The sequence below is a fragment of the Mytilus californianus genome, unplaced genomic scaffold, assembly GCF_021869535.1.
Source record: "Mytilus californianus isolate M0D057914Y unplaced genomic scaffold, xbMytCali1.0.p SCAF_5, whole genome shotgun sequence".
Classification (NCBI taxonomy): Eukaryota; Metazoa; Mollusca; class Bivalvia; order Mytilida; family Mytilidae; genus Mytilus; species Mytilus californianus.
In genome coordinates this window covers 41,315,349-41,343,110 of record NW_026262701.1, presented here as the reverse complement: position 1 = coordinate 41,343,110, position 27,762 = coordinate 41,315,349, and the positions used below count along the sequence as shown (strand labels likewise).

Below are 27,762 nucleotides of genomic sequence, written 5' to 3'. Positions count from 1 at the left end.
TTATTTTTGGCCCCTTTTTGGCCCCTAATTCCTTAACTGTTGGTACCATAACCCCCAAAATCAATCCCAACCTTCCTTTTGTGGTATTTAACCTTATGGTCAAATTTCAAAAAGATCCATTTACTTAAACTAAAGTTAGAGTGCGAAAACCAATGTGTATTCGGACGACGACGACGACGACGCCAACGTCATACCAATATACGACCACAAAATTTTTTTGGGGTCGTATAAAAAACTAATCTTGACTGTGAAACCAAATAACAACATATTAATGATTTGTAACTTTACAATAAATAAATAACATCAAACGTTAAAATAAAAAAACAAGCAAAGACTTCAAAACAATTACTTGTATAATTAAATATACCAATGAATATGATTTACTGGTAAACATGCATTTGATGCACTTCAAAATAACTTACTCTATAAAATAGTTGTATTTGAGGTCAATGCTAAGTTCAACATATTTCTACCTTCTCTATAAAAAAGAACATTATCCTACAAACCATTAACTCAATACTTGTTTTAAACAAACCATATCTATAGATTATCGATGGTTTTTAAAACGAGAGGGTGTTTCTCTGCTACAACCTCATCGAACGGCGACATCCCGGAGATGAGATGTGGCCGAGAAACATCCTCGAGTTTGAAAGACCATTGTTAATCTTTTTATCGCTATTTTGCCTATGACGTCGTTAATTTTTACATTCACAACGTCACGTGCGCCCTTAGTTTCTGATGATAATTTTCTATCTCAAGCGAGTAGCATGATATGAAAAATTATCACAAAAAAAGATCAAACGAAAAATACACAAAATAGCTTTATCATCAGATCAACATCTATCTGCTCTTGGAACAATTGTCATCTGTATAAAGAAGTTTATTTTCAAATGGGATAATTTGAAATTATGCATTTTGTCTATTAATAGCAAATTTCATTATTTTTACTCCATTTTAACATTTCAGCTGCAGTTCAGTTGGTAGTTTGTTCCTGCTACAAGCCTTCACCTGAAGCCTAAAAAGATATGCAAAACAAGAATAAAACATCAGGTTGGAATTACTTACAATATTTTCAGCATAACATTAGCATGTATGTTTGATCTTCATTTGATTTATTCATGCTTTATTAAAAGCTAAACAATATCAATATCTATATCAAATGACATGAACTATTCAGTAGTATGAATATAAATAATTTGGAATTTTTTGTTGTAAAATCATAAGAGAAAAGCATTTCATTCATAAATTGTCACTATAATAGACTGTTGCAAAGAAAAACTGAATGAGATGAGATATGGGGGTATACATCAATGAGACAGCAAACCAATGACAAAAATAATTAAAAGAATCAATAGACAATATACAGGTGTCCTTACACCTACAACACATATAACCACAAGGGCATTTAAAACTATAGATAGATTTCAAGAAAATATCTCAAGCTCAAAATGGTTGTATGTCTACAAAAGTTGTGAAGGTAGTTAAACAGATTTATAAAAAATCTGCAATCACCACCAAATTCTCTAAACAATAAAAACAGCCCCTTGTTTTGCTGCTAATGTCAGCCAGCATAATTCTTAAAATTAACATCCATAGATAATATGGGACACAATTTTTATGTATAACTAGAGGCTCTCAAGAGCCTGTGTGGCTCACCTGATTCTACTTTGGTTTTGGAATTTGGAAATCATGTAAAAATAGACTGAAATCATAACAGATACCCTAATAATGAATGAGGCCAAATTTGGTTTAATATTGGCCCTGTAATTTAATCAAAAATCCTGGTGGCCATATTGAACAGTGAATCAGCCACAAAGTAGCAACACTTCATCAGCACCTCATAAAGAACATTCATGCCATGTTTGGTTTCATTCCATTCAGTGATCCTCCAGAAAAAGCATTTGTATGTAGTTCCCATAGGATCTTATGTTAAACTAAGTCCCCTGCTGGCAGATATCTTGGATGATGGTTCGGCTACAAAGTAATAACACTTGGTCAGCACCTCATTAGGAACATTCATGCCATGTTTGGTTTCATTCTATTCAGTGGTTCTCTAGAAGAAAACATTTGTATGTATTTCCCATAGGGTCCTATGTTAAACTAAGTTTCCCTGCTGGCAGCCATCTTGGATGACAAATCAGCTACAAAGTAACAACACTTGGTCAGCACCTCAAAAGAAACATTCATACCATGTTTGGTTTCAATCTATTGAGCGGTTTTCTAGAAGAAAACATTTGTATATATTTCCCATAATGTCCTTTGTTAAACTAAGTCCCCCGTTGGCAGCCATCTTGGTTGATGGATTTGCTACAAAGTAACAACACTTGGTCAGCACCTCATAAGGAACATTCATGCCATGTTTGGTTTCATTCCATTCAGTGGTTCTTCAAAAGAAGACTTTTGTATGTTTTTCACATAGGGTCCTTTGTTAAACTAAGTTCCCCGCTTGCAGCCATCTTGGATGATTGATTGGCTACAAAGTAACAACACTTGGTCAGCACCTCATAAGAAACATTCAAGCCATGTTTAGTTTCATTTCATTCAGTGGTTCTCTAAAAGAAAGCATTTGTATATATTTCCCCATAGGGTCCTATGTTAAACTAAGTCCCTGTTGGCGATCGTCTCGGATGATTGATCGCCTACAAAGTTACAACACTTGGTCAGCACCACATAAGGAACATTCGTGCCATGCTTTATTTCATTCCATTTAGTGGTCCTCTAAAAGAAGACATTTGTATGTATTGTCCATAGGGTCCTATGTTAAAAGAAGTTCCCTCCTGGCCACCATCTTGGATGATGGATCAGCTACAAAGTAACAACACTTGGTCAGCACCTCATAAGGAATATTCATGCAATGTTTGGTTTCATTCCATTCAGTGGTTCTCTAGAAGAAGTTCAAAATGTAAGAAGTTAACGACGATGACAACGGACAACGGACGCCAAGTGATGAGAAAAGCTCACTCGGCCTTTTAGGCCAGGTGAGCTAAAAAATAAGGAGATGTGGTTTGATTGTCAATGAGACAACTATCTACCAGAGTCCAAATGACCTTGATGTAAGCAATCAAAGGTCACCGTACAGCCTTCACCAATGAGCTAAACACATACCATATACCAATCAGTAATAAAAGGCCTGGAGATGAAAAATGATAAACATTTCAAACAAAAAAAGCCAACAGCTTGATTTGCAACAAAAAAATCAGCGGCCTGATTTGTGACAAAATAAAATGCTTCGCTGGGCGCAGCTTGATACGACCGCAGAGGTCGAACCCTGAACAGTTGGGGCAAGTATGGACACAACATTCAAGCTTGGTACAGCTCTGAATTTGGATTGTGATTAAATATTTGACACAGCATAGGTTTCTGACACAGAAAGTATCTGGTCTAAGAACTTTAATTTTTTTAATTTACCTATCATGGTCCAATTTCCAAAATCAAAATACATGGTTAGATTCAGCATATCAAAGAACCCCATACATTCAATTTTTGTTGAAATCAAACAAAAAAAAAAAGTTTAATTTTGGACCCTAACTTGGACCAACTTGAAAACTGGTCCCATAATCAAAAATCTAAACACATGTTTAGATTCAGCATATCAAAGTACCCCAAGAATTCAATTTTTGTTAAAATCAAACTAAGTTTAATTTTGGACCCTTTGGACCTTAATGTAGACCAATTTAAAAAACGGGACCCAAAATTAAAAATTTAAAAACACGGTTAGGTTTGGCATATCAAAGAACCCCAATAATTCAATTTTTGATGAAATCAAACAAAGTTTAATGTTGGACCCTTTTGACCTCAATATGAACCAATTTGATAGCGGGCCCACAAATAAAAAATCTAAATACATGGTAAGATTCAGCATATCAAAGAACCCCATATATTCAATTTTTGTTGAAATCAAACAAAGTTTAATTTTGGACCCCAATTTGGACCAACTTGAAAACTGGACCAAAAATCTAAAATCTAAATACATGTTTAGATTCAGCATATCAAAGAACCCCATATATTCAATTTTTGTTGAAATCAAACAAAGTTTTAATTTTGGACCCCAACTTGGACCAACTTGAAAACTGGACCCATAATCAAAAATCTAAACACATGTTTAGATTCAGCATATCAAAGTACCCCAAGAATTCAATTTTTGTTAAAATCAAACTAAGTTTAATTTTGGACCCTTTGGACCTTAATGTAGACCAGTTTAAAAAACGGGACCCAAAATTAAAAATCTAAAAACACGGTTAGATTTGGCATATCAAGGAACCCCAATAATTCAATTTTTGATGAAATCAAACAAAGTTTAATTTTGGACCCTTTTGACCTCAATATGAACCAATTTGATAGCGGGCCCACAAATAAAAAATCTAAATACATGGTAAGATTCAGCATATCAAAGAACCCCATATATTCAATTTTTGTTGAAATCAAACAAAGTTTAATTTTGGACCCCAATTTGGACCATCTTGAAAACTGGACCAAAAATCTAAAATCTAAATACATGTTTAGATTCAGCATATCAAAGAACCCCATATATTCAATTTTTGTTGAAATCAAACAAAGTTTAATTTTGGACCCCAACTTGGACCAACTTGAAAACTGGGCCCATAATCAAAAATCTAAACACATGTTTAGATTCAGCATATCAAAGTACCCCAAGAATTCAATTTTTGTTAAAATCAAACTAAGTTTAATTTTAGACCCTTTGGACCTTAATGTAGACCAATTTAAAAAACGGGACCCAAAATTAAAAATCTAAATACACGGTTAGATTTGGCATATCAAAGAACCCCAATAATTCAATTTTTGATGAAATCAAACAAAGTTTAATTTTGGACCCTTTTGACCTCAATATGAACCAATTTGATAGTGGGGTCCACAAATAAAAAATCTAAATACATGGTTAGATTCAGCATATCAAAGAACCCCATATATTCAATTTTTGTTGAAATCAAACATAGTTTAATTTTGGACCCCAATTTGGACCAACTTGAAAACTGGGCCCAAAATCAAAAATCTAAATACATGTTTAGATTCAGCATATCAAAGAACCCCATATATTCAATTTTTGTTAAAATCAAACAAAGTTTAATTTTGGACCCTTTGGACCTTAATGTAGACCAATTTGAAAACTGGACCCAAAATTAAAAATCTAAATACACGGTTAGATTCGGCATAACAAATAAATAAATGTGGTCAAAGATTTTACAAATCTAATGCGCCATACTGTGCAATTAAAGATTACTTCTTGAAATTTTTCAATATTTGAAATTTGAAAAAAAAATAATATTTGAAGAATAATTCTTTTTAATTTCTGAAATCTGAAATGAGAAAAAATTGACCCCCCACAATTTCTTTTTACCCCCCCCTTTTTTTCCCCCCAAAAATTCTTTCCCTCAAGATATGGTCATAATCTCAATTCAAATTTCCAATGGAATTTGCTACCATAATTACCCATTTAAATTTACCATAGTGCTAACTTAATCAATTTTATAATAGAATTTAAAATATAGTGTCAAATCTTTCATATGGATTTTTTTGTAAAAAAAAAGATGCAACATTTGCAGATATTTTTACTGGTCTTCCTTTATAAATATGCATTTCTTTAAACATAATTTAAAAGCAGTGTAAGGGAAGTAACCAAAACGTTGTATTTGGATTACCTCCCTTACACTGTTTTAAATTATCTTAATTGTTCATTAACCATTACTTTATACATAATTTAAAAGCAGTGTAAGGGAGATAATTTCAATGATGTATTTGATTTATCTCCCTTACACTGCTTTAAATTATGTTTTGTACTAAAGTATTTGTCCATTAACCAGGACAACCTTGTTTCCCCCCCTTTTTTGCCCCTAATTCTTAAACGGTTTGAGCCATAACCCCCCAAAGCAAATCCTAACCATCCCTTTGTGGTATGGAAACTTGTAGTATAATTTCAGAGAGATCCATACACCGTTCCACAGTTATTGTCTGGAAACTAAAAAATGCTTATTTTTGGCCCCTTTTTGGCCCCTAATTCCTTAACTGTTAGTACCATAACCCCCAAAATCAATCCCCACCTTCCTTTTGTGGTATTGAACCTTATGGTAAAATTTCACAGAGATCCATTCACTTAAACTAAAGTTAGAGTGCGAAAACCAATGTGTCTTCGGACGACGACGCCGGACGACGACGACGCCAACGTCATACCAATATACGACCACAAAAATTTTTTTGCGGTCGTATAAAAATCATTGAAAAACAAATATGAAAGACAGCAACCATCTATATCTGTTCAACAAATGAATTACAGGCTCATGACTTTGAATAGGCACATAAATGTGTTAAACATGTTTGTGAGAACTAAACCCTCCCTTTAATCTTTAGAATTTTTCCATGTTTAAGTATTATGTCTATTTGTTTGGCTCACACACTGTTGTCAATATAATGGAATTTTATGTGACTGTCATACATGCGAGACGTTTAGCATATTCAGCCGTGTGTAGTACACAGTTGTGTAGAATATGGTATTTTACTTTTTAGAAAGTTTTTATATTAAAAAGTAAATCATATTTTTGAAGAATGTTTATCCAAATTAATAAATGATTGGCAATCATACCACATCTTTATATCATAAGAGTGATTGTGGTCAACCTATGTTCAACTGTCCAATATTTCGGAGAATTTGAAAAAAAGTCTGACATAGTTAGCTGAAAATGGGATTCATCAAAGCACTTAATCCTTACATCATATCATATCTCTGATTATTTTATTCTTAGTACAAACCTGTTTTCCCTTTATGTGTTTCAGATGTCGACAATTTTCATGAAAGATTTCATCAAATGGATCATCTCCTTCTTGCCAATCACTCCTTTTACCACAGGAATAGCACTGGACTTTCGATTTATGTCCTAAAACATATAAACTAGAATTATAATAAGTTAAGACAGATTACATTCCCTTAAGAGGCAGAGTATGCTAGTTTTTGGGAAGTTTGCCATGCCCTCTTCAAATCAAAGAACCGAGCTGACAAAAAAAGTCTGAAAGTATCCTGTTGCAAGCTTACTGCAAAATTACTTTCCCTTTATCCAACCATACAAAATTATAAAGATCTGTGCAAGTAAATATAAAAATAAAAAGTGGTATGATTGCCAATGAGACAACTCTCCACAAGAGACCAAATGACACAGAAATTAACAACTAATAAACTATAGGTCTCACTTATTCTATTACCAAATTAATTCATTTTTATGATATTCTAAAAAAAGGTTGGTGAATATTAAACAATGATGACTTAAGGTTAATGAAATTATTTTAACCATTAAAAATATTTCCTATTTGTTTGCAATGTTTGGTACCTTGCTTTGTTCAAAGTATGACTGTCCGAAAATCAGTGATTCTTGTGAGCAATATATATAAAATTTACAATCAATTTGATAAATCATACCACTGCAGAAGAATCCAGCTTTGGCCATTTGTTGTATGGATGGTTGTGAGAGAGTCCATTTGCAATGTTGTGACTTGAAGCTTTTCTCTCTTGTATTTGGACATTTATATGCTGCATTATATTTATTATGAGCAGGTGTATGCTTTTTATTCTCTTGCTCATCTAATATACTATATTGGAAACCTCTATCAGGAACACTTGCTGTCAGAGAGGATGCAGGGTCTCCGACAGCATTAGCATGTTTAAGCGAAGTTTCATCAACTGATTCCCCATTTGGGTCAGTGATGCATGGCTCCAATGTTTTACTTTCTGTTACACTTGCTACTACTGGTAGTTCTAATTGATGAGGTGTCATAGGTACAACTGGAACATCTTGACACTCTATAAAAAAAATGAATAAACAATGATATGTACACTTTCAACTAAAAGGCATAGACTTGTAAAATAAGCGAAAAACTTGCTACTTGCAACAATATTTTTGGTGTTTTGGGATTTTAAAAAAACATATTTAATATCAGATATGCAAAGCATTTTTTTCATAATTCATAAAATACACTTGATTTTGTTAGCATTCTTTCTTGTTTGGTTAAAGGCAGTATTATATATATTATTTGTGCTTTTGTTGGACATAAATTCTATGCAATATTATGTTTAATTCCACCTTGTGTAATAAAGCTGTATTTTGATTGGATGAGAGAAATGGTATTTTTCACAAATTTTCCTTATATTGAGATTTTCTGTTCTCTACCAGTGTATTTGTCATTAGGGAATTCCATGTGCTAGCAAATATTACAGCAGGTGGGCAATACCATGTCTACAAATAACACGACTTCTGAAGACCTCTAGACTTTTCATTGAGATGCATACAAAGAGCATTTGGTGGAATTAAATAATTATATCATGCTTACAAGAGATTTTTGCCAAAAATATCGGTTTCAAGGTAAACAAATTTCCCTCATGGCTCTGGAAATTTGTTTACCTCTCAACTGGTATTTTTGGCAAATACCCCTTGTAAGCATGATATATTTGTATAGAACAAATGGATAACATTTCCATATTTTGACTTTTATAATAGCAAGAAAACATTAAACTATATAAAAAACAAGAATGTGTCCATAGTACACAGATGCCCCACTCGCATTATCATTTTCTATGTTCAGTGGACCGTGAAATTGGGGTCAAAACTCTAATTTGGCATTAAAATTAGAAAGGTCATATCATAGGAAACATGTGTACTAAGTTTCAAGTTGATTGGACTTCAACTTCATCATAAACTACCTTGACCAAAAATTTGAACCAAAAACTTTAACCTGAAGCGGGACAGACGGACGGACGAACAGAAGCACAGACAGAAAAACATAATGCCCCTAGGTGGAGCATAAAAATGACAATAGCATGTTTTATCCATCATAATATCATACATGCATATAGTGCACATACCTTCCTGTCCACCAATTTGCAGTTGAGGAAATGAGTTACATTCGTTAACTTCTGTGAAAGTACATGATGCAGGGTCTTTGGGAACAGTAACACTTTTAAGTGAGGCATCATTGGAGAATTCATCAACAAGTTCTGTGTTACTTGGCTCTACTATATTAGTTTCTGTTATAATTTCTGGCTGGCTTGGTTGTATTGAAACAAATGGAACATCTTCTATGTTTTCTTTAAAATAAAACACATCTTTTTTTTAACAATGACATATATTTGTCATATCAATAGGGATGTAAAACTAACTGTTTTAACCCAAACACATTTTATGACTATCTGGGCAATGTGTTGTTCCTTCAGGTTGTTATTGTTTATGTCTATTTCCTTAGAGGAAATGATAATTGGTGTGATTTGCTGCACTATCCTAAATATTTGATAATTCCTATTATCATTTATTTTAAACATGTTTAATACATAAAATGAAATTAGCTAAAATCTTGTTTCTTTTCAGTTTTTCTGGCTTTTGAAACATATTTGTAATATCTGATGTACACAGACCAGTTTACCCTCCTTGTGTACTAGTAGTCAGTTAGGCTACTCAGTTGAGAGGAGCTTTGATATGGTAATTATAATTTTGAAATCTTTTCTCAGAAAATACAACTGGCCCTCATATACAGGATTTATAAGGACCAGATGTGTATTCAAATACTTAACATTGCATGAAGAGTTTAGGATATTTTAAGGCAAAATAAAATCATGCAAAATCATCAAATAATGTATACCACCATGACAACAGAACCAAGGTTTTTGATTTTGTAAATTTTTATTCAATAGCATCCTTTTCAAATAGCCAGCCTGCATAAGTCTTACTACAGCTTGTCAAGAAGAGGGTCACATGACCAGAAAGGTTTTTGCTCAATAGAGGTGGCCTTTATAGCAGGTTTTACTAGCTATTTTGTATTTTCAACAATATTTAATGATGGTAAGGTTGACCAGGAAATTGATAGAACTTTGTAATAATTTGCAAAAATATAATAAAAAGTATGGTCATGGAGCTACAGTTTGTGCAAAATAATCAAATTTTGTATAGGTTATACATGGAATACCCAATTTTGCAGGAGAGAAAAAAATCTAAACTATAGAATTGTAAGATAAAATATGAGAAGATAATTCCTATAACATTGTGCTTTCAGAAAATAAAAAGAAATCTTGGGGTCAAGGGACTCGTTTTCTTGCTTCAAAACAAAATAGGTTAATTTTGTACACATTTCTTTAAAGTTTTCTTATTTATCTCCCCTTATATTGCAAAGTTAAAAAATGAATCATACAAAACATTTTTTTAATACTGTTGTAATAATAAGATAGATAAAACATATAAATGTCTTTGTTTAGATGAAAAGTATAATAAATGATGTATACAATTACCTCTCTGTAAATTTGTATATGTTACTAAAGATCTAGACTGATTGTGTTCTGCTATTTTACAATCCAAGATTGAAGAAGACACCCAATCTACTCAAAGTGCATGCTTTAGATATAATGTGAATAAGAACCCCCTATGTTGTTTATACCGATAATGACATATCTGATAATGATTGGTCTTAAAAAAATAACCTGCAACAGAATTAAATTCAGAAAGGTCAATGAACCATGACTTAAGTCAAAAGGCCAAATCATCTCCATGAAAATGAGATAAGTCAATGGTAATACATACCGGTAACTGCATACCAAATATCATTGACTTATCAAAAGTGGTTTCCCTTTAAAGTGACTGAATCCTGAAAACTATGTTGGAAACAGTATGTCTAAGTCTCAAATTCATGACTCCATTGCAATAGAGACAATTATAAAATACATATCATGTATACATGCAAAGATCAAATACCTAAATTTCCCTCATTTGGCTGTGGGAGTAATGAGGCATCTTCTTCAGCTTTCCAAGCAACACTTGTTCCTAATAAAAAATAGAACAACACTTCAAACTTTATTGCTGGTTTTTTAATGTTATTTAGTCATTTTATTTTCTTTTATCACACAAATCGTGTCAGTTTATATATCTGTTCGTTTTGAAATGTTTTCCCTTTAACAGTTTTGATGTAGGAAAACCTTAAAAAAAAAGAACTTCGGATGCACATAATTTATAAAGTGTAATTTCCATTTAAGGTACAAGAATAACTTTATTTATCATATACTTAGAGTAAATAACTTATATCATTTACAGTATGATAATAACATTGAATTTAGGTGAATTCCTTATTCTCCGAAATGGTGTTACAGCAGGCTTATATGAATAATTTATTATCTGCTTCTTGTTATTATCGCATGCCTTTCCATATCGTTATCGCATGGTGTTTCGACGTCACACTACAAATTCCGGAAAATACACCTCAATGGTAGCTTTACAGTAAAACATATAACAAAGTAGGATAAAAAATAAAAAGAGGCTGTCAGAGTGACAGCAAACGGGATTTTCCTGCAGAGGTCGAACCCTGAACAGTTGAGCAAGTATGGACACTACATTAAAGCTTAAAACAGCTCTGAATTTGGATTTTGATTGAATATTTGACACAGCATAGGTTTGTGACACAAAATGAATGTGGTCAAAGAACTTAAATTTTTTTTACTTTGCCTATTCAAACCATATCATTATTATTTGCTTTTATATATAAATCAGGACATTTAAATACCTATTATGGTCCAATATCCAAAATCTAAGTACATATTCATGATATTAGAACCAGCATATCAAAGAACCCCAAGAATTCAATTTTTGATGAAATCAGACAAAAGTTTAAATTAGGACCCTTTGGACCTCAATGTGGACCAATTTGATAAAGGAGCCCAAAATCCAAAATCTCTCAATACATGATTTGGACCAACTTAAAAACTGGGCCAAAAAATCTAATATTTGAATACAGGTTTAGATTCAGCATTTGAAAAAACCCTATATATATTTAATTTATGTTGAAATGAAACACAGGTTAATTTTATCCATAATATTTTCTGTGCAAAGGGAATAACTCAAACTGGATAAATAGTTCTCTAAAATAAGATATGATGCAATTTTTCAAATTATAATCAATAATGTAATAACAACAACCAGTGATGACTAAGTTCTCTAAAATTAGATATGATTTAACACTCAAACATTGTTAGAATCAGCATATCAAAGGACCAAAGAATTCAATTTTTGATGAAATTAAACAAAAGTTTAATTTAGGACCCTTTGGACCTCAAAGTGGTATTATCTTATTAATAATGAAAAGAAATACAGGTTTAGATTAAGCATTTCAAAGAACCCTATATATATTCAATTTATGTTGAAATCAAACACAGTTTAATTTTGGACCCCGATTTGGACCAACTTGAAAACGGCCCAAAATCAGAAATCTAAATATATGTTTATTAATAGACAATATAAACTTAGTTTTTAAAGGAGTTCACTTCATCAAAAACAAATATATAGCATTCAGAAAATTTGTTTTTAAAGAATAACAAACAAACTTGCCACAAAATTCTTCAAACAATTTACCAAAGAAAAGAAGAAAAAAATCCAAAATTTTATTTATCAATAATACAATGTCTTTTCAAAATCTACAAAACTTATCAGTAACAAGAATTAAGCGTAACAGGACGCTGTTACGAAGTCTCCCAAACAAAGCTCCAATAATTTGTCATTCCCATGGTCGCCTGACATTGGGCAAAGTCCAGTACTAATTGGTTTGTGATATGCATAAGTGACGCCTATGGATTGACCCTGTATGTCATTCCAATCTTCTTGAAATTACGAACCAGAAAATATATGGTTTAGGGGTGGAGATCTCAACCGTTTACAAGTTCTCAAAAGAGGGGGAGGTGTGTGATCCCCAGGGGACTCGCCCTTTATTTCATATGATTTTTTTTGTCCCATACAAGAATATATATGGTTAAGGGGTGGTAATCTCAACCGTTTACAAGTTCTTAAACAGGATGGGGGTGGTGTGACCCAAGGGGACTCGCCTTATATTTCATTTGATTTGTTTTATTGTCCCATACAAGAATATATATGGTTTCGGGGTGGGGATCTCGACCGTTTACAAGTTTTCAAAAAGAAGGGGGTGAGGGTTACCCCAGGGGACTTCCCCTCAATTTCATTTGATTTGATTTATTGTCCCATTCAAGAATATATATGGTTTCAGGGTGGGGATCTTGACCGTTTACAAGTTTTCAAAAAAAAGGGGGTGGGGGTTACCCCAGGGGACTTCCCCTCAATTTCATTTGATTTGATTTATTGTCCCATTCAAGAATATATTATGGTTTAGGGGTGAGGATCTCGCCTGTTTACAAGTTATCAAAAAGAAGGGGGGTGGGGGTTACCCCCATGGACTTCCCCTATATTTCATTTGATTTGTTTTATTGTCCCATACAAGAATATATATGATTTAGAATGGGGATCTCGACCGTTTACAAGATAAAAGCACATTCTCAAATTGAAGGGGGGTGGGGGTAAGAATATATATGGTTTAGGGAGACTTAATTATCTACAAAATGTCTAATAATGAACAGTAAATTTCAAACTTTATATATACAGTCCTACAGATCTTATCAGGAAACAGAAAATTTTCAAATAAATCTGTCACTCCAATGATTATCATATGCTAAGATATAACCCAGATCTAATTAATAATTAATAATGTAATTAACTTCAAAATGTCTAATAATATAGCTTATAATTATCACCACTGAGGAAATGAAAATTTTCAAATAATAACTCAAAAAGGAGAAATACTAAAATCTTGAAAATTGAACTAGACCTTCATTAAGTCCCAGGAAACAACATATATAAATTTGAACAAAATTTGTTAAAGCTTTTTCATGTTATTGTGGAGACACTGTTTGGCAGTTGCCCGTCAGCCTGCCCATCCGCCAGCCAGCCCGACCACCCGCCGTACATCCTCAATTTAATAACCGATATTTCCTTTGAAAATCCGGTTAAAAATTAGGAAACAGGAAAATGTATTACTGAAAAATTATTACACCAGGGTTTTCGATATCACAAACTAGTCAAAACATTTACTAAATTTTATCATCGGTACAAGGACATCATTCGTAAATATAAATCAACATGCAGACATCTTATACATTCAGGTATTTCACATCCAATATTTTATGGTAATATTCTTTACAAAGCACAAAAATGTTGGCATTCACCTCAAAAGCTAACCAAACCTTTAAACAGACTTATTCGGAAGGGATATAGTTACAATACTGTTGTCAGGTCATTAAGGATTGCATATTTTGGTATTAATATTGATTCACTCATAGGGTCTTTGCATCAGAAATAAACACATTTATTCTAAAACCAGTTGTTGGCATGATACGGGTTATGTTCTTCTCATATATTTTATGATGGTATGATACTAAACCCCTAACGGGAGGGATTGTACCTGATTTTCATATGATGAAGACATAATCTTTCAATCAGTATAATTGAGGTCTGGAGCTGGCATGTCAGTAACTGCTAGTAGTCCTTTGTTAATTTATGTATCATTGTCATTTTGCTTAGTTTCTTTTGTTACCTATTCTGACATCGGACTCTGACTTCTTTTGAACTGAGTTTTACTGTGCGTATTGCTATGTGTTTCATTATTCTACATTGGCTAGAGGTATAGGGGGAGGGTTTAGATCTCACAAAACATGTTTAACCCTGCCGCATTTTTGCGCCTGTCCCAAGTCAGGAGCCTCTGGCCTTTGTTAGTCTTGTATGTTTTTCTAATTTTAGTTCCTTTATATGTTTTGGAGTTTAGTGTGACGTCCATTTTCACTGAACCAGTACACAATTCTATTTAGGGGCCAGCTGAGGGCCACCTCCAGGTGCAGGATTTTTCTCGCTGTGTTGAAGACCCATTGGTGGCCTTCAGCTGTTATCTCCTCTTTGGTCGGGTTGTTGTCTCTTTGACATATTCCCCATTTCCATTCTCAATTTTATGAAAAGTGCAAAGCAAAAAATACAATAAATGCTTTTTTTCAGAGTTTTAAAATTAGTTCTTGTCTGTATTTCTACTGCTGAAGTATATGATAAAAAGATCATTACACATAATTTTTCATATCATAGCCCTCATCGGCCCTTGTTCATAATATCATCCCTAGAGCCTTTCGCTTCTTCAGGTGATATTATGACTTTAGGGACAATTAAGGGTCTGATATGAAAAATGCCAAGTAATAATCTATACTTATCATTTAGAGAATCTAATATTTGACAGATTACATTTTTATGAAACTATTTTTATAAAAAGCTTTAAACATGTTTAATGTGCAAACCTATCTGAAAGCTTCTAGAGTAAACCTATGTTGAAAACATTAATTCCTGTTAGATGTTGAAGAAGTAGCAATTAATTAAATCATATGATAATAACTTGCTAGTTACAATCCTCCATTTGAATGATGACTAAAAGATACAAAAGGCTGTTGAAGAAAATAACCTGTTTCTTGTTTTTCTTCTAATGCTAAATCTAAATAAATTGCTTCGCCGAGTGCAGCTGGATACGAAGGTCCAACCCTAAACAGTTGGGGCAAAAATGGACACAATATTAGAACTTGATACAAGTTTGAATTTGGATTGAAATTATATGTTTGACACATAATAGGTTTCTGACACAGAATAACTGTATTCAAAGAACTTAGAACTGGTTATATAATTTGAATTTATATTAAATTTTTTGATTTTGTGCAATACACTTTGCTGTTGCGAATTGCCCCCCCTCCCCCCTAAAAAAAAAATTTCACCCCCTTTTTTTTGCAAAAAAAATAAATATGTGAAGAAATTTTCTTTTTAATTTCCAAAATCTGTAATAAGAAAAAAAAATGTTCCCCCCACAATTTCTTTTTTTACCCCCCCCCCCCCCCCCCTCGACAATTTCTTTTTCACCTCCCCTCCCCCTTTTTCCAAAAAAAAATCTTTCCCTCAAGATATGGTCATAATCTCAATTCAAATTTCCAATGGAGTTTGCAACCATAATTACCCATTTAAATTTACCATAGTGCTAACTTAATCTATTTTATAATAGAATTTATAATATGGTGTCAAATCTTTCATATGTTTTTTTTTGTAAAAAAAAAAAGATGTAACATTTGCAGATATTTTTACTGGTCTTCCTTTATAAATATGCATTTCTTTAAACATAATTTAAAAGCAGTGTAAGGGAAGTAATCAAAACGTTGTATTTGGACCATACCTCCCTTACACTGCTTTTAAATTGTCTTAATTGTTCATTAACCATTACTTTATACATAATTTAAAAGCAGTGTAAAGGAAGTAATTCAAATGATGTATTTGATTTATCTCCCTTACACTGCTTTAAATTATGTTTTGTACTAAGGTATTTGTCCATTAACCAGGACAACCTTGTTTTTGTCCCTTTTTTGCCCCTAATTCCTAAACGGTTTGAGCCATAATCCCCCAAAGCAAATCCTAACCATCCCTTTGTGGTATGGAAACTTGTAATATAATTTCAGAGAGATCCATACACCGTTCCAAAAGTTATTGTCTGGAAACTAGAAAATGCTTATTTTTGGCCCCTAATTCCTTAACTGTTGGTACCATAACCCCCAAGATCAATCCCAACCTTCCTTTTGTGGTATTTAACCTTATGGTAAAATTTCATAGAGATCCATTCACTTAAACTAAAGTTAAAGTGCGAAAACCAATGTGTCTTCGGATGACGACGACGTCAACGCCGCCACCGCAGATGCCAACGTCATACCAATATATGACCGCAAAAATTTTTTGCAGTCGTATAAACAGTCTTTTATTCTTTTTATCGTTAATTATGAAAAAATGAAAACCACTCTAATAAAAGAGAAAATAACAAACAAACTACTTTATCGCATTGAATCACTCCTGACGTCACAGGTTGCATCACGTCATTTGAAAATTTGTCGTAGTGCAGTAAACAACGTATTGAAAATGAATAAATATTGCATGATTTCATTATTTTTCCTTTGAACAATTGCCTTAAACAATGCAGAATATCATGGTAACATACCGGTACGTCAAATTTCCTTATTTCTATACATAGAAAAGTATAATACGATCTAAATCAGCAGAGTTGTCATTGTTTTAGAAGTTCAAGTAAATTTTTTACTTTCTTGTTTCTTTTCAGATGGCTAATTTGCTTAAAAATCTAATTTGTCGGTATTCGCTGGCGTTCATAAGTGAGACGATAACATTCATTTAAGGAAAGCACTGTGTAAGCAGACACTTATTTTTTAGGTGTGGGCAGCGAGTCTGTAGATTATCTGAAAGCTCATTTCTTGTTGACCTAATAATTATTTCAAACATTTAAATGGATGTAACTCAACTTTGGTCTATTTACTTTTACTTTTGTTTTTTTTTTAAGTCATGTCAACCTGAACCGTTGAAACGTTGAAGGTCCTATTTTAACCTGTAATTTGTTCTTTGGTCAATGAATAACTGTCTATACATTAGTAATGAAACCACATCTCCTTAATCTTATATGATTGTCTCACAAAAAATGTTGAAAGTGTATATATATACTTTATTCATTTTTTTTTTTAGCTTCTCTCATGCGATTGCGATACCTTTTTGATCACTATTTGTGTGTTGTATCTAAATATGAATTGTAACACTTAATGGTGACTGAACAGGTTGACAAATCCTTCACAAGAAACAGAAAAAGAAGACACATTTCAACAGCATATGACTATTTACCATTCAAGCTTATAAATGAAAACTCAGATCGGGATAGTAAGGTTAGCTATCAATAATACTGCGGATAACACACATTTTTTAAGTTTATGGATTTTTTCGTACATTTTCTGTTCAAATTTTCACACAATTTAGACAAAATTGTTCAAAAAAGCTATAACTTACTTTACTGAAACAATGACAAGAATTATTCACCAAAAAACTTTCTGTGAAAAGTATCACGCATGATTTTTGTGAATGAAAGAGAAAGTAGATCCTTAAGCGATGCACTCGGGCATGTCAATTGCAGACTGACCCAATAATTTTTTTATCACACCCAGTCCACTGATACCGACATTATCAGAGAGTACACATCAAAGGAAAAATATACAAATTACCAATAAAAAAGATTGTTACCCTTAAGAAAAAACATTGTCAAGCTTGCAGGCTTTGCCTGGGTTGACAATGTTTTCTCAGGGTTACAATCTGCTCATAAATCACCTTCTTAGCTATGTTTTATTCATAAACATGTAATGGCACATATGATTAACAAGATTAAAGTAACATTAATCCTTGCCTATACAATAAATAAATCATTTAAAACACAAACCTCTATGTTCTGCTTTTGCCTTGTTATCACATAATTTGTCTTTCAGATCTTTTAGTTTTCCTTTACGTTGTAAAGTAAATAGGATGACAATTACAGCAACAACAAGTACCGGTAACACAGATAATAGGATAACATAACTGAAAAAAATACAGGACATACATGTAGCAACATTTATACACATTACACTATCATGTTTATATTTTAACCTTTTTTTTCTCCTTCAATTTTTGTATTTTCTTGTGTTGAATGATCTTCAATCATTGATGTTAATCTCTCATCTTTATTTTATTAGCACAATTGGCATTCTTTATCATAATCCTTAAAGAGGTACTAAAATGCACATAACAAGTAATTCTTATCTAAAAGTTCGAAATAATTGATAAATAATGCAAATAAAATGCTTCGCTGAGCGCAGCCTGATACGACCGCAGTGGTCCAACCCTGAACAGTTGGGGCAAATATGGATGCAATATTCAAGATTGATACGGTATGAATTTTGATTGTGATCAAATTTTTGACATAATAAAGGTTTCTGACACAAAATAAATGTGGTCAAAGATCTTACAAATCTATTGCCCAATACAGCGCAATTGAAGATTTCTTTAAATTGTTCAAAAATTTGAAATTTGAAAATTTTTGAAAAAAAATATGAATTCCTTAAAAAACTTTTGGAAACCCCCCTAGGAGCAATTACCCCAAGACTCAATCCCATCCTTCCCTTTGTAGTATGGTACCTTGTAGTACAATTTCAGAGAGATCCATAAACTTAAACACAAGTTATTGTATGGAAACTAGAAAAATGCTTGTTTTTTGCCCTTTTTTGGCCCCTAATTCCCACAAGTTTGGGGCAATTATCCCCAAACTCAATCCCAGCCTTCCCTTTGTGATATGGAACCTTGTGGTACAATGTCAGAGAGATCCATACACTTACACACAAGTTTTTGTCCGGAAACTACAAAATTTGTTGTTTTTGGCCCCTTTATGGCCCTTTATTCCTAAACTGTTGGCCCCATAACCCCTTAAATGAATCCCAACCTTCTACCTGTGATATTAAACATTGTGGCACAATTTCAGAGCAATCAAAATACTTATACACAAGTTAATATCCTGAAACTAGAAAAATGCTTGTTTTTGGCCCCTTTTGGGCCCCTAATTCCTAAATGGTTGGGACCATCATCCCCAAAATCAATCCCAACCTTCCTTTTGTGGTATTGAACCTTCTCAAAAAATTTCATAGAGATCCATTCACTTAAACTAAAGATATTGTCCAGAAACCAATGTGTCTTCGGACGACGACGCAGACGACATCATACCATTATACGATCCCAAAATTTTGTTTGCGGTCGTATAAAAACCCGATGCAATTTGGTCCACTAATTACAGAGATAATAGCGTGTAAATTTCAACTATTTTTACCTTAGGAAAATCCAATCAACGCTACTTCCGGAAACAGCACCAAAACCAAATCTACCGTAAGTGACACACTGTGGGTCACTTCTTCGGCTTATCTAAACGTTTTTTAATAAATGAACTTTCTTCTGATCCTTTTTTGAAAGCACTGCCAATGAATTTCGCTACCCCTTCAAGGCTCAATCTTCATTATGACCAATTTGTCAAAAGGAACAAAATATGTTTCAGAAGGGACGTGTATTTATAATGTGTTTCAATTGAAAAAGGGGGGATGGGGTTGGGGTTATTCAACATTGAGTTTTCAACTGAAAACAATGTTCCTGATCGTAGAACTGAGACAAATAGACGGTCTATAATTTAAATTCTAGCTATTAATTAAAAAAAATTATTGAGTTGAGAAAAAATATGGTTTATATTTACATGTACGTAAAGTTGCATAACATCTTGACAAGATATGACGGTAGAGGCTTCTGTTCCATGTAATAAAAATAATAATTGCAAGTTAAAAACCAGGTATATGCAATACCTTTTTAATAATGTTAATTATCAAACTATAAAGTTTATCACTTTATAAACAACAGGTGGCATTTCTGCATGGCCAAGTTGTTAATTACCTGTGTGGAGGGATAACAGCTACTGTTTGATCTTTATTAATTTACCTTACAGGATGTTTACTTATCAGTAGGTGTCAAAGTACGGACTGTTTTAATTACCAGGATCAAAAGATGATCAAGAGGATTAATATTTTTCTTGTTTGGTTATTCATTTGTCATTGCTTTTTAATTTCAAATGAAAGAAAAGGTCAATATTTTAAAAGCAGTATGGTATAATTTTTTTTATTTAAAAAATAAATTGGTGTGATCATAACATTTAGGATTTAAGACACAAGTAATTTGGGAATGCACACCCCCTGAAAGTCACACATACTACTGTGGATTCATTTATTTTCGTGGGTACAAATTTTTGTGGATTAGCGAAAACTTGCATGTTCGTGGATATTTAATTTCGTGGTTTTGATGAAGTCTACATACAAGCCTATATATATATATAGAAAATTTGTCATTTGTTGAACATTTAATTTCGTGGTTCACCTGTAACCACGAAATCCACGAAAATTGGTATCCAACGAAAACTAATGAATCCACAGTATTTGTTTAGTTTTGTTTGAAAACATAGGAAAAATTTTACAATTTTTTTGGTTACTTGCATATATTCATTTCACAATTTTAATACTTATACTGATTTCCATTTCAAAATTTTGTATGATCTTTAAATCTCCGTATAGGTTAATTACAAGTCTATCCAGTATTTTATTTTTAATGAAATAGCTTGATCAATACATATTCAGGTTTTTGCTAAACCAATCAAGCAGATTACTGTGACTGACAGTACTCAATTCTTCACATTATCTGGAGAATAAACTTATATAATTTTGAAATGCTGCTGTAACTAAAGTCCTTCGGTAAGTAAGTAAGAGAAAGGAGTAGGTCCGGTAAGGGACGATTTTGGCCTCAAAATTCAGGTTCATCTGATGAAAGATTTTGGACACTTTTTAAACACTTATGTGTCTACTTCAGTTGATTCAATTAGTTTATGTGAAAGATTTGAACTGATTTAGTCATTTAAGATGCTCAAATTCAAGCTTAAATATGAAAAATCTATCAAATATGCCATAATATGTCACTTTTCAGATGGTTTTTGTCAAAAATGAAAGTGGCCGCATCCGTGTTCATTCTCAACCTTTATATATGTTATGTATTATCATCAAATACAACTTACATTTAAATATTAAGAATGAACACAAATGCGGCCACTTCCATTTCAGACGGAAACCGTCTAAAAATTAACCAAAATGTTAAAATTTCGAAGATTTCAGTAATCTAGCATGACTTAATGATGCTAGTACCCGATACATGTGCATTGTATTGTCAAAAACAGTCCATATTTATGTAACAGAAGTATTCTTCTTTCCATTAAATAGCTAAAAATTTTACATTTAAACAATTTTATAAAACTGCTATATTTTGGGGCCAAAAAGGGGTCTTACTGAGCCTACTCCTTTTATTTTTTTGTAGCTCAGAAAAACCCACATAGTTTAATTAAACAAATCAACTAGTAACGCCCTCCATTGTCTTTTGGAAGCACATGTTGGGAGTGTCCTATTTTGAATGCTGTTTTTCCGCCATGGAAAATAACATGCACAGTTCTACTTCTGCTTCTACCGCCACTTTAGGATGCACATGTTAATATTTTATAGAAAAAAAGTTTGATTGGTGCTTTTGATTTTTCAATACTTTTCTAATTATAAACATTTAATTAAAATATTTATGTGATTATCAAGCCTCGATAAATGTATATCAATATTCTCAATGTAATAATTGTCACCGATATATATCAAAACTGTTATTTTACTTAGCAAGCCGTGATCTGTTTACATACGATATAACACACATATTTGATCAGGGTGACCCACTGTGCGTCACTTCCGTTGGGTATAAGTAGTGAGTTGTAGTGGTGTGTTTTACTAAATCATTCAGGTGTTCAAATGACAAACTGACAGTAATTTGCAAATATCTCGATAATTACAACATGAAAATTTATTGGGTTTTTTGCATTCTTAAACGTTAATTAGGAACTTTAGAATAAGACAAACATGATTTTAGCGTTATACGTGTAGTACCTCTTTAAACAATTTCAGTGATGAATTTGGTACCTTTGCATTTTATGTTTAATAAAGATATTAATATAACACGATAGATGGGATTATAGAACTCTTACAATATCTTTTCTTTAAAACATTGCAGCACTAGGATTTTTTTTTAACAGACTTGACTTTTAAATATATATATATATAGTTAGAACTTGAATAAAATGAGTATTATATCCATCAAGTAGTAAACTAATCACTGAAACTACATTTAACAAAACCATGCCATTCATTTACATATACAATAGCTATTTGTATGGTAACAAATGTTGAACTTGATCCTTAAGTAAATATTTAACAATTCCCTGTTAACAAGCCAAACGAATAAAAAGACCATCTGAAAATAATTAAGGATCATTTATGGTATGGTTCTATCAAGAATTGTGAAATCATTTTACTATAATTTATAGTTTTTCTTGAAAATATCACATACTATAATATAATTACAAACTCAGGTATTTCACAGAATGATATAAATCCTTTTTTTCCAGAAATGTTGTAGCAATGAAGCACCGGTACATACAATGCACAATTTTTTACAGCAGCAACCTTGAACTTTTTTTTACTTTCTTGTGTTTTTTGCTGAATCATTAAACTGCTTAAGTCTATTTGTTTTAAAAGCCTTCTGCAAATTTTAAATAAATGTCATCATGGTCATCTGAGCAGTTCTATAAACTATATAAGATATTTTAGAATCTATAATACTAAGAAATTTCAAACAAAAACTATCACTTTTTTTCCTTACATTATTGATGTGTTATCTCCCTTTCTTTCTATTTTACTAGGTTTCATAGTCTGTCTTACCGGTACTGAAAATAATAAAAAAATCAGAAAATGCATTGGCTCAAAAGTGATATATGTATATAGTACTGAAATAACATCTTATACTTGATCATCTCCTTTAATCTTTTACAACCACTATGTGCTTGCCAGCAGAAGTACCAAATAGAACAGGCCTCCAAACATAATATTATGATTGCACTATAAGTTGGGATCTTTTAAACATTTTTTCTGATAAGATTATAAGCAAACTAAAAGTTAATGAATGTGATTAATATTCTATTTTGGCTACAAAATTTTGCAGAAAAGAATATAATCATAATATTGTTGACACATTTATAAATCCTTGCATCTTGTATTTTTTAGCATTTTATTCTTTCATTATTTTTTTTCTTTCTTTTCCATTTTGTACAAAAAACCTTGACCATATTTTATTTACCTGTGCTGCTCATACTATATACATGTAGGTAAGCACAGTAGCCAATATTAGAGTGTAAAAAAGAAAGTTAATATAAAGTACTTTGAGCTTTCAAAGCAGTACCTCCCAAGATCTTTCAAACCTTACCAGGCATTTAATCCAGCTAATAAAGTTAACTTCACAGAACAGAAGACCATTTTTACCAGTCGTTTTGTTTTTTTTCATATAAAAAATTCTGAATATTGACTGGACATTTTGTCCAGTTGAGCAACAACTTTTACCATACCAAACCCAATTTTGCCAATGTCTGACGAACCTTCGGAATGACTGGGCTTTCAGTATATAAGATCAGTCACTGAGTCAATATTAATAAGTATTGTTTGACACGCAGCTGTGAACAAAGTGGGTTATGCCAGTATTTATGACCTGTTGAAATATTCCTGTTAAAAATAGAAAGATCTAGATGATGTTGGATTGGTACATTAACCGACTGTTACAGTTTACCAGTCTGTTTAATAATTTTAAAGTAGATTTGTTTTCATTTAAATTTACAACAAAAGAGCTTAATAACACAGCGTTAATTAAATGTAGTACTTATAATACAATGCCAAGGAAACATGGCTGCAATAAATTCACATTTTTCTTATTGCTTGAGAGGTATCATATAAACTACATTTTTTCAACAAACCTTCAAAAGCATCGTCTGATATCAGCATAACTTTTCCTGATGATTTAAATCCAAAAGTACATTTATATGTCACATTTAAATCAATTTCTGTAACATTCTTAATCAACAAATCAAAACCGTCTTGACGCATGGACATGTTATATTTCATAACATCATCTTGATCAGGAGCCCCGTTAAATGTCAGCATTTTCTGCTTAGGTCCTCCTTCCCATCTTTTAATCTCCACTCCATCAAAAGTATAATTATCAGCAATACAAAGCAGTCTTAAATCTTCTCCATATCTTATTATTTTTTCTTCTACTTTCCATTCCACTAAAACAAGAAGGTCAAAATTATTAATGGAAGGACTTTAAAATATATGTTACTTCAGTTTTATTGAGGTCTGGAGATGGCATGTCAGTAACTGCTAGTAGTCCCTTGTTAATTTATGTATCATTGTCATTTTGCTTAGTTTCTTCTGTTACCTTATTCTGACATCATACTCTGACTTATTTTAAACTGAGTTTTGACTGTGCGTATTGCTGTGTGTTTGTTTATTCTACATTGGCTAGAGGTATATGGGGAGGGTTTAGATCTCACAAAACATGTTTTATAACCCCACCGCATTTTTGCGCCTGTCCAAAGTCAGGAGCCTCTGGCCTTTGTTAGTCTTGTATGTTTTTTTAATTTTAGTTCATTTTAATAATATGTTTTGGAGTTTAGTGTGACGTCCATTTTCACTGAACTAGCACACATCATTTTTGTTTAGGGGCCAGCTGAAGCTCGCTGTGTTGAAGACCCACTGGTGACCTTGGGGTGTTTTCTGCCTTTTGGTTGGGTTGTTGTCTCTTTGACACATTCCCCATTTCAATACTCAATTTTATGATGTTCTGCCTTTTGGTTGGGTTGTTGTCTCTTTGACACATTCCCCATTTCAATACTCAATTTTATGATGTATTATCATGCTGGTTAAAGTTTATGCTAGCAAAACATCCCTATATCCAAGATTGACATTAAGATGAATTTATGAAGTGCTCCAAGAGCATTATGGAATCATGAACTAATGAAGTTGTCTCAGCAAAAGGTTAGTATTCATATATGTTATAGCTTCAGATAAGTCGTTGATATTATTTAATTTACTCATATCCTTCCCTCTTGAACATGCAAATGCCTTAGTCTAGAGACCAATTACACCTTATTACTAAAATATTTTTATTGATGGCAGATGCATGCTTTTGTTATACCAAAAAACTAATTCTAATATCATGACATTCTACAAATGCTTTGAGTACACACTCTTGGTAAAACATGAATATATTTATATGACAGCTGATTATCAAGTTCATGAATTGTTTGCACTGTTCAAATCTTACTCCCACATCATTTGCTTTTTATGAATGAGTTACCTCAAGTCAGACAGTGTAAATGACGTCATTAAACAATGATGTAAGAATATTAGCATTCTACAAGAAAATGCACATATTTGAAACTGAAAGTCATCAAAACATGGAAACATTAACAAAGATAAGAATTTGTTGAAAGCCATGATTTTCTTAAATAAAAATAAGATAATCAATCAATTTCGTCCAAACCGGTCTTAGTATGTTATTGTAAATAATTTAAGCATGTCTTTTATTCAGTTTTCTTCGTATTTTATGTCAATGTTAATAGTATGTTCAATTACAGGAACAACAAATATTTCCCTTCAACTAGGCAATTCTAATAATTCTGTCTTTGTCCTATTAGAATAGAAATAATTCATGGGGGCTTGAATTTATAATGATTTACCACGGGTTGTCCCTTTATGCTGATATTTTACCCCTCACTATTGCTGATGGTATTATATTCTGCATAACGGGCCAACCCACGGTAAAATCACAATAAATTCAAGCACCCATGAGTTATTTCTTAATTATACTAGTTCAATTATCAGTTTATAAAATTACTAATATAAAATTAACAAATTTTTTTTACCTGGATTCATTCTTACCTTTAGCAATGACACAGACAATAAAACTCAAAAGAAACAGGTGATGTATCACTTTATCCATTGTATCTGTAAAGAATAACTATGAGATTTCAAATAATTATGATTGATAAGGTTTAAGGTGAAAGTTCTACATCTGACAATACTTACATTTTGGAATTGCTAAAGGTCATGTTTCTGAGACAGTTTATGATGTTTTCTACACTAAATCCATTGGATGTGTACTGATTAATTTTTTGTCTTGGATACATGATTTTTTTATTAGTTTTTATTGGCTTGGTATTGGCTTTCAGTAACAGTGAGTACTTACAGAATGGTACTTTGTGAATGTCTTTAGTGTTTTTGTTAGTTGTTGGTTTTTCTTTGTATTGATCTGATATGAGTGACAATATCAAAATAAGAATTAAGATGTGATATGATTGCCAATGAGACTGTAAATTACAATGTCCTAAAATATATGTTCCTGCTGGTACAAATATTCTATACCCTTTATTCCATATTAAGGAACAAATGCAGTAATATTTGTTCTGTTGGAAATAATATTACAGAATATTTCTTTTACTTGGAAATTATATTTTGTAGGAACCTCAATTTCATGAATAGACAACTCTCCACCAGAGACCAATTGACATAGAAGTTAACAACTAATAGTTCACCATACAGACTTCAACAATGAGCAAAACCCATACCGCATAGTCAGCAATAAATGGTCACAAAATGACAAATGTAAAACAATTCAAACAAGAAAACAGAACAGCCTGATTAATTTACAAAACAACGAACATTGTGATGAATGAGACACAAATATAGCTACAAAAGACAACCACTGAGTTACAGGCTCCTAACATGGGACAGGCACATACAGAAAATGGCAGGATTGAACTAGCTTGCTAGTGTGAAACCTTTTCGTCTTTAATTAAAGAGGGTCGTAATGGGTGTACCTTCATAACGAATAACGGTAAAGTTCTTGCTAAATGACGTTAACAGTAATTTTTGGTGCATGACAATGTACACTTTCTTTTAGACGATAAAACAATCGCTTGATTTTGACGAATCACGTTAATTTTTTTCCAAAAATAACGGTAACGATAATTATTTGATTCCTCTGACGAATCACGATAAGGATAATTATTTGAGACCTCTGACGAATCACGATAAGGATAATTATTTGAGACCTCTGACGAATCACGATAAGGATATTTTGACGAATCACGGTAAAATTTTAACCAATTTGACGCTAACGGTAACCGTAAATGACCGTTTAACGCCTGACGGTAAAGGGCATTACTACCCTCACTAAATACTGCACATTTTATGGTATTTAATGTAAAAAATGCAGCTAAAAACGCTGAAACCACAGGCACTTGTTTCTATCGATGGGAATTAAGATCGACTATCCATATTACTGAACGTATGTGGCTGAAACCATACAATTCAGAAAAAAAGACAGAGACATTCGATGTTTAAAAATAATAATATTTACATCTGCATATGTCCAGAGACATGCAATACACATGTCCCTGATGTTTCTAACCTTTTCTACCTGTCTACAGTTTTATGGTCCTTTTCCGTGTCTGGGAGAGAGCAGATAGCATCTCAGTTTAATGTGAATATGAAGGTCTGTCGTTATTTTCCTCCGTCCGTTA

General features: G+C 32.4%; 1 protein-coding gene across 1 annotated transcript; it reads right to left on the bottom strand.

Annotated features, from left to right (window-relative positions):
• Nucleotides 1-231: 231 nt before the first annotated feature.
• LOC127702204 (uncharacterized) lies at nt 232-27,762 on the bottom strand. The gene is made up of 10 exons (XM_052206314.1): nt 27,651-27,762; nt 26,120-26,185; nt 24,151-24,462; nt 23,010-23,073; nt 18,148-18,284; nt 10,737-10,805; nt 8,864-9,085; nt 7,424-7,804; nt 6,763-6,887; nt 232-1,015 (listed from the first exon to the last, which is right to left on the bottom strand). The coding sequence occupies exons 2-10, from the start codon at nt 26,178-26,180 to the stop codon at nt 995-997; spliced, it is 1,392 nt and encodes a 463-aa protein (XP_052062274.1). The 5' UTR covers nt 26,181-26,185; nt 27,651-27,762; the 3' UTR covers nt 232-994.